We start from the raw sequence: 9498 nt of genomic DNA, 5'->3' as shown, positions 1-9498 counted from the left end.
CTCTCTTATGATTTAGCCTAATACTAGCCTTCCCTATTGTCTCTTCATACATCCTTTAAGCACTCCAAGGTGTCCATACAACACCCGAACTTCCATACTTAAAGCAAGGCGTGAAAGGTATAATTGATTGAGGGTTTGGACCAAATCAACTCTCTTTTTATTTAATTTAATTATTTCAATTTGATTTATTTTTTTGAAGTTACTAACAGTTTATTCATGATGTAACAATTCAAGGAAACGCGGAAGTGAGTAATTAATCACTTAATTATTCTTATTTTTATTCTTATTGCTAGTATCATGATTAGGGTTATTATTATAATTTGATTTGGCTAACGATATTATTGTTAAATTGCTTCCGATGTTAATGTTGATTTTATTATATTTTTACTATATTGCATGTTTAAAGGGAATATGTAATTGAAAATCACGCCTAATAAGCTAATTTGGACAACCTTTTTAGGTTCCCTTTTAATCTTGTTGTTTAATTAAGTGATCACAAATATTTTAGAATTATATGTGCATTAATATTCAACCAATTTAGCATAATTATAGTTTGGAGCAAATTGAACTTTGTTTGCATGCCATTGAGATCGTAGGGAATACTTTTCACTATAAGAATCGAATAGAGGCCAATACGGGCGAATGTGACTCCATGACTCACTTCGTACCATCATCCCCGATCCTCCTTTCGTGGTTCCGAACCATATGGAGTTAGTAATCTCATGGATTAGGAATGGGGTGTAACCTTCACGGGTCAATCTTTGTTGTCTATCGTTGTCCCTTATCGTGGATGCCTTATAATGATCCGTGAACGGTTTACAAGTTCCTTAAAAATTTATTGGCGGCTCCCTACTTTGATTTGTCCCTAATCATGTCCCTAATCGTATGTCAATTCCCACTTCCTATGAGTTCCAAGCATATTCACACATGCTTAACGTAGGCACACTTTAAACGACGCCTACAACTATGTTGTGGGATTACATAAGTAAAACAAAGGGAAGACATTCCTCTAGGATACTACCCTAGAATAGATAATATGACAAGATCTGATCTCGTGCTAATCCGCCCCCTGTAGCCCTCCCCTACGCCATCCTCGACATCCCATTCCCTCCCTACCTTGACTCCAACCCCCATGAAAAACCCTTAAAACCCTCTCCACCACCCTCAAAACCCCAATTGCCACCTTCCCCACCCTTAAAACCTTAGCGACTAGGGTTTTCAAGGGTGATGGGAGTAGGGATGTCAATGATGGGGTGGGGCGGGGCCGATGTTAGTTTTCCCATTCCCATTTTTCCCTAACATTCTAATCTCAATCCCCATCCCCGCGGAAAATCCAAAATCCCTTCCCATCCCGCCTTGCGTGCATACAATTCCAAAACCATTACTGCCCTTCTCCCACTTGTATATCAACACCCACCTAATCCCCAACTTATCCCCGCCTTCCAAATACAACAATATATAGTACATAATATAGATGAAAAAAAAAAACATCATTGTTAATATTACACTTGTTTTTTGTATAAATTTATTACAAAGTATTATGTTTGCTACTTCTTTTTTTAGGGAATTATGTTTACTATTTTATTTACATAACTAGGTTAGTCCTGTGCGATGCACGATTTTAATGATAAAAATTTCACTTGTAAGTGTGTAACATAAATATTTTAAGCAAAATAAAATAAACTGTAATCCCTCTCGTTAAATTTATTAAGCTAAAATGAAGGACATAAATATTCTAATTCACTTCATAGCTATAATAAAATTTTAAAAATGTTAGTTTGACCTTGAAAAATTAAAAATAAAAAATAATGTCAACAATAATTTTGGAGGGAAAATTTTGTATAAGAAATTGCCACATGGATAATTATGATGTCAGCGGTAATTAATTTAGTATTAGTTATAGTTTTTTATAAAATTAGTATTTTTTTTAAAAAAAATTATAGATGTAGGTATGGGGTAGATATGAGCACGGGTACAAATTGGGGCGGGTGGGGTAGGGCAGGGCGGGGATGGGGTGGGTACAACCCAAAATCCACCCCGCCCCATCACCCATGGCGAGTATGATTTTTGTCCTCATTCGCGGCCCACCACCCGCCAAATCGGGACCCATCCTCGTCCCATTAGGGCAGGTCTCCCTCTATCATCCCTAAGAGGGAAGGCTGATAAAGGATTTTGAGGATGGTGGTTAATTACAAGGGGCAAAGAGGGGTAACGGCAGGGGTGGGGGAGGGGTGGCCGGCTAACCGGGGCTGAGTTGGGCGCTAGCATTGGATGGTTTGGAGGGGGCTGCCTAATGGTGGAGGGGTGGGGATGCTAGAGGGCTGGGTGTGGTAGAAGGGTGGCCGTCGGTGGGCTGATTTTATTTTATTTTTTTTAAAAAAAAATTGCTAAATGAAATTTCGCGTTGTAAAGATTGAATTTTTACCCCGAAATTCATACTTCTTTAAAATGTTAGCTAATACAGTCACTTCTTGATCATTTGCTCGAGTAATGATGATGCTATAGTTTGCAAAAAAAAATAATTGAGTATTTGTTGGAGCTCCTCTAGCAATAGAAACACCGTGGAATAGAAAATAAGTGAGTAAGCGATGGTACGTGAGACTGGATGAGGAATAGAGAAGTACAATAAAATTCTTTGTTTGCATGTCAAGATATATCTCGATTTATGTGGTATAATTTTCAAATAAAAAAAAAGATACCTTACAAGTGAAGGTTAAAGTTGAAGCACATTGGTCAACTCTCAAATTAAAGTCCCTTGTCACAACCTTAATCGCATAAAAGATCCTAATTTACCACCTTTTTGTTAAAAGATCTTTTCTTACAAAATGGACTATATAAAAGATTCTTTTTGATAGATTACCTAAAAGTAATTGAACAAGGTTTGCTTTCACTAAGACTACATAAACCATACCTAAAAGTAATAAGGGTTTATGGCATGCTTACCTTCAACAAATATCCAACTAAGCTTAAAAAACATCAATGGCAACATGCTAGTTGTCTAATTACTAGCCCTTTTCTTATCGAGAACAATTCAATAAGCATTGTGAAATCAATAATATGCACCATTTGTTGTTTCATGATTATCGGTACACAACTATAATCATTACGGAGTAATATTTATAAAGTTCGATATTTTAAAAACATATATCCAAATGAATCTTTTTTTTTTCCCAAATGAGAAGCTCTTTTACCATTTCCACTTACAACAAACATAAGGGTATTAGAGTAAGATAAACTAAGATCTTACTAACTCATCGCACTTAATCACAAATGTGTTGCTTATAACACCATTCAGAAGCTGAGATTTGGTGCCTTAAACAGCATTGCTACTTCAACAAAGGATTGTGTAAGTGTGCGTGTTACAGTGCTCGGGTTGGGAGAGGGAGGGAGCCGGGGGGGGGGGGGGGGGGAGGGGATGGAGAATCAAAAAAACCTCAGTTCAAAGTTCTAATATCAACAGATGCAAGCTTGTTCTGGATTACAAGAAATACAAAAATATAGGGAGAAATACACCGTCAACAAAATCATACACACTGTCCGAAACTCCGAATATTAATATTAACTACAGAAACTGATCTCATTTATAAACAAGAAATGACTATACACAAAAATAATAGTAGTAATTTAATCTTGTTCAAGAAAAAATAAATCATCAAAACTTCTCAGCCATTATAGCCCATCACATCTCACCTAATGCTTTTTTAATATCACCCTGCAGAACAAGAGGTCAAAGAAGAACATTCAGATTTCTGGAAATATAGCAAGGAGAGTGCGAGATTAGAGATGAGGAAGACTGGAAGAGCCTTAAGTACCTCGATGGAAAGCGGAGGAGTTGTTGTACCATATCGTTTGATGACTTTTCCATCCTTGCCAACGAGGAACTTTGTAAAGTTCCATTTGACACTGCTTCCGAAAAGAGATGAACGCTTACTTGATTTAAGGAATTTGTACACAGGTGCTGTCTTCGGTCCATTGACGCATACCTGTTACAACAAATTCAAATACAAACATTTGGGAAGTGGCAGAAATGTGATATTAGTGCTATAGCTGGAAACAGACAGATAAATAATTATGCACAAATCCACCAGTAACCAGGTCAGCTTCAGCTCTTGTTAGTGTAATGGCAGTTCAAGGAATACCACTAGACAAGAGTTATTTCTGTAATCTCTACTTTTCTTTTCTCACCCACCTTTTGTTTGCTTCATCTTGTTTAAATAGCTGTGTTCGAAAATTGTCTTCTGTCACTTGGGTTCCCCCCACCCCACTAGGTCAAGCAGCACACAAAGGGGTGGGTGTGTTCAAGTAAATTTTTAAATGCAAACATCCTAAAGAACTGATGCGATTTGCTCCCTGACTATAGATAAGAGAGGTGCATACGAGAAAAAGATAAGAGAGGTGCACTAGTTGCTCATGCCCACTAATAGACCCACGGCAGTGAACTATCAACTTAACACACCCTTCACTGGTTCAAACCCCCCCCCCCCCCCCACCCCACCACAAAACAAAAAAAAAAAATCGGGCCAGTGGGAGCAAATATGCAAATGTGCATGATCAAAGTGGCAAAATCATAAAGTGTTTATATGCCAAGAAATTATGGTATAAGTAGGGAATGTGAATAGTTTACAAAGTAAAAGTGGACTATTTAAATCATACAGGCTTTCTTAACAGCTGTTGTTCAGGTAGCTTGTTCAGATCTATTTACAGTGAGTCAGAAACCTAAGACCTGTCAACCAGAGAATATTCGAATGGAATTCCATTTGACTGTTCACAATATTCTAATCTGATTGTTGCTGTTATTTTTCAAATAATAAGATGCTGATAAATGGCAGCTGCAGGCCAGCTGCTGGTCTGGGGCTGAGGAAATTCTTGATTTATTATTTTTTTTTTTTCTTTAGTGGGTTGAAATTCACACAACTGTTGAAATGGGGCAGTTTGGGATGCAAAAATAGACAGACATGAAGTTGTTGTTAATAGAATTTGTATAGATGTATATCATAGGATTTGTAGTGTTAGTTCTAGCAAAGTTAAGGCTAGGGATCTAACTTGGTTAAGGGGCTTATGCCTAGGGGTTTAGAAACCTCAGTGTAAATCTTTTTGATGATTAATAAAATCTTTGCCTTATCTCAAAAAAAAAAAAAAAAAAAATCTCACTTTTAAATCAAATTTCTTTTCAAGAAGAGAAGCTTAATACAACTGCTAGATAAGCAAGCCAGTGACCAAGTCGTACTTAACACTACTTTCATTCCCTGTCGTCAAGCAAATCCATTTTACTTTGAAATAGTTCTTTGGGCATAATCCCTCAAAAAGTAGGAGGCTCTGGTTTTGATAGCCCTCTAAGATATGAATTAATTATTAATAAATAAATATAATTAATTAAAAATTAAAGGAAATTTCATCATTTAAAAGACAAGAAAATTTCTAAACCTAAACTAATAATAATTTTTTTCCCCTCATTCGATATCAGTTAGATAGGATACACTACCATAAAAAATCCACAAAGACGCAGAGGACACCATATGGTCTCTATTGTCTATCACACAAAACCTGCCAACTACAAGTTAAGCCCATGAAATCCAATTATGCCTTTTCAACCACAAAGCCCAAAAATGGATAAAATCTAATCATTCCTTTTCAGCCACAAAACTATCAGTGAGAAATATCCAATCTTTCCTTTTCAACCACAAAGCCATAAATGCTCTCCACCCTCATACTTCCACACAATATCATACCAGCAAATGCTTCATGAAAGACCCTAACCACACCCATCAGATCCCAACATATTTCATAATAAGAAACTAATCTACAATACAATATTATACTGCTCCCAGATTCCTCACCAATGGCAAGAAAATATGAAACCCAAAATTTTCACTGTTAGGTACATAGCACTAACATCAGAAATTTGACACATAGGGTCTAAAGTCTAGCATGTATTGAGCCATACTGAACATGCAGTCAATAAAATTGTCTTAATTTGCCTTAGAGACCTTTGCTTTCCAACTAAGTGATAAAAGACGAAGTATATTTTGTAAGGTGTTGTATGAAAGAGTACTCAAAGAATTTTAGAAAAAGGAAAAATCGTCGAACACTCCTAAGAAATTTGTAAGCCACCCTAAAAATAAATAAAAAAAATCAATGCCTACTCCTGGCCAAAACTAAAAAGGAAGTTACAATCAGAACACACTGCACAGTAGGAAGCTGAAAGACAACAAAAAGAAATGTAAAAAAACCATGGATTTCTCAATCAATCAATCAAAGCCTTAATCTCATAAGTGGGAATATGACCAAGGGATAATTGAACAAAAACACCTAAACATAAATGCAAAAGCATCATATTTGTTGCTTCTAAAGACTAGTTACCAAAAGGGAACTTGATTCAATGTAGAATGAGCAAATATATATAGCAACCAAGAAAATGTTCCAAAGCCATATAACAGCGACATAGTTCTCCTCACAGAGCCTAGATCTCTTTTGTCCCATTACTATAAATCATCTCTTGTATCCTCCCTATTCTAGATAAAATAAAGTCTCTTATAACCCTTATAGAAAGATTTAGCAAGAGGAAGCCAACATAAAGACATACTTCAAAAGAAATCCATAACAGATGACATGTGTTGAAGGTATATTATTACTAAACGTGAAAAAGGCCACACATCAATAAAAATCCGCACAAGATTATAAACTAAGGAATGCTCAATGAGGACAAGTATACATTCCATAAAAATGAAACTCCCAGCAAAAAAACTGCAAACTTACCTTTTGAAAAATGGGATACTCAGCACTGAATCTTGTACAAGCAAAATTTGCAGCATCTTCACTTGTCCCAGGTTCTTGCTTTAGAAATTGATTGCAAGGAAAAGCCAAGACTTCAAAACCTGAGATACCAGATGCAAAATAACTTTTTTCAATTAAAAAAAAGGGGGACAAAAAGGTTTCAGTTGAGTATAAAGAGATCGAAATGAGTAAATAACTTCTCTGAATAAAGCACAGTTAGCACACCTAGTTCAATAAAAACTTAAAACAATTTTGATTCACAATCACTCGCCTACCTTTCCTAATATCTCTTTTTGTGTCCCTTCACTCACAAACCTAGCTCTCAGATGAAGAAAGGCATTGACATCTCTTAAAAGTCCGAATTGAAGTGAGTACCAACTACCAAGATACTTAAATGTCATGTTCACTTCAGACATCCCCTTCAAGCTTCAACCAGCCATAATACATACATATAAGACCCTTCATTGCTAATAGAGAAAATTCGTTTTGGACAATACATTTGTGATGAGACTTTGATTTTTTTTTTTTTTTTTTTTTTTTTTTTTATGAATTATTAGTGTGACAATCCAATAATGCAAAGCATGTATTCAATGCACTGTGTCATCCTAGAAAAATCAGTCATTTCATTCTTCATTGATGAGATTTTTTTATTTTTATGAATAATTAGTGTGACAATCCAATAATGCAAAGCATGTATTCAATTCATTGTCATCCTAGAAAGATCAGTCATTTCATTCTTCATCAGAACTCCGCCAGTGGGTTTTCCGCTGCAGGCTTAATGAGGAGGGTTACGGTAGGCCAGTGACATCCAGTGTAAAACTTTGTCATATCGCTTGACATGAGCCACAATGATTGAGAGTAGTACTAAGATGGCTAACCTCCTGGGAAGTCCTCATGTTGGATTAAGGCGTTCAAGCAAAAGAAGAAGATGAAACTCATGAAAGTTTAAGTTCTTTTAAATTCTAAGTTCTAGCAACAAGTTCCAAAGATTCCTGGATCACCACCATGGTTATGAAGGAAACAATTGAGTCAATAACGTGTATCAGACAAAAGAGTCCAGCATATGCCTAGAATCAACAGTAATCCATAAGAAATCAACAGGTAAACAATGATAAAAACACAACAATTTACACTGTATTTGCAACATAAGAAAAGAAAATATATTATTAAAGGTAAATATGGATATGGTATTATGATTAAGAACTATTAGACTCCAATGTCCGACACAAATCTTTGTCTAACATTAATCCAGTAGTAAACAAGTCTACCAACATTATTACTTATTCATAATTCCCATCCCATTTCCAAAAACCATGGATTTAAAAAGAGCCATCTCCTGAACCCTTCTGCCATCTCGCAAATTGTATCGCCAATAGAATCATTATAATCTCTCATTAGTCATACACAACAAATAACCCCCAATCTTTTTCTCAAATAACCTCCTGCTCCCAGAACCATCACAAAATAATTTTCTAAATTTGGTCATTTTCTCGATATCTCACACTAATTTCACTAATTATAGTTTTAACTTCACAAACAAATCAACGAAGACACTCACAATTTTATCATACAACATAACAACCCAAAAACAAAAACAAAAACAAAAACAAAAAAGCAAAAATCTTACCATTATCCCTGTATTTCTGGTACAATTCTGTCAACTGGGTATAATTTACATTGGTAAACCCACTGCATACACCAACAACAACAACAAAAACACAAATTCTTACACTATAAACAACCAAAATATAATATATTCAAAAATTAACAAACCAATTTAAATCAATGAAAAATAGGATTACCATTTTGAAGCAACGTTGACAACCAAAAGAACTTTCCCTTTATACATACATAGATCAACGTCCTTCCCCCTATTATCCTGTTCACACAATTGAAATTATAATAAATACCTACATCCTAATTTTGGATTTTTCTAGTGGGATTATACAATTTTTCATATAAATCACCCAAAAAAAAAAAAAAAGACAAAATTTCAATTACCTTAACAGTAAATTCATGGATGGATTGTTGTGGGACTGATTCAACAGCACCCATTTGAGTGGAAAATGAAATAAAATTAAACAAAAAAATAAAAAAAAAATTAAAGTCCCTTTTATCTGTAACCTAAGACCGACTAAAGATTGAGTAGATGAAGAAAAATGTATTTGCTTGTGTGTAGGTTGTTAGCTGCCATAAGAAACGCCGCAAACACTGATTTATTTATACACAAGATGGTATTGGGTGGGCCTCCAAGGTAGGGGCATTTTCAATATTATTATTTTCATTGGTAAAAAGGCATTAATTAATAATGTTGGTAGTGGTTGTTCCAACTTAATTAGATTAAATTATTATTATTATTATTATTATTATTATTATTTTTCTTTTTATTGAAAAATACCAAACTACCAACTTGGAAGTCTAATGATAGTATGACATAATGTGTGAGATTTGCTAATGTATAAAATGACAATATTGTACGGAGTAAATTTTTTGAAGTTAAAGTGGAATGATGATGTGAATTGGAGGGAAGGATTGAAAGGGTTGTTGTGGGTGTAAAAATGCAAATAAGTCAATAAAAAAGATTATCGACCTTTGAGCTAGAGACCTTGTTAGTGTATGAGCAATGTATAATTACCAAAATAATAAAGATTAAAGAAAAAGATAAATTATCATTAAAATGAGATCACAAATATAAGTAGGAGGTTTTAGAGAAATAATAGGCTG

General features: G+C 34.9%; 1 protein-coding gene across 1 annotated transcript; it reads right to left on the bottom strand.

Annotated features, from left to right (window-relative positions):
- Window positions 1-3420: 3420 nt before the first annotated feature.
- Window positions 3421-8974, bottom strand: LOC145570473 (putative glutathione peroxidase 5). The gene is made up of 6 exons (XM_081629570.1): window positions 8776-8974; window positions 8577-8653; window positions 8402-8463; window positions 6757-6875; window positions 3813-3983; window positions 3421-3712 (listed from the first exon to the last, which is right to left on the bottom strand). The coding sequence occupies exons 1-6, from the start codon at window positions 8827-8829 to the stop codon at window positions 3680-3682; spliced, it is 516 nt and encodes a 171-aa protein (XP_081485696.1). The 5' UTR covers window positions 8830-8974; the 3' UTR covers window positions 3421-3679.
- Between the last annotated feature and the right edge of the window lie 524 nt (window positions 8975-9498).

This window comes from Chenopodium album, chromosome 12, assembly GCF_948465745.1.
Source record: "Chenopodium album chromosome 12, dcCheAlbu1.1, whole genome shotgun sequence".
Classification (NCBI taxonomy): Eukaryota; Viridiplantae; Streptophyta; class Magnoliopsida; order Caryophyllales; family Amaranthaceae; genus Chenopodium; species Chenopodium album.
Note: the sequence above shows the minus strand (reverse complement) of the source record. Positions and strands in the feature narration are given on the sequence as shown.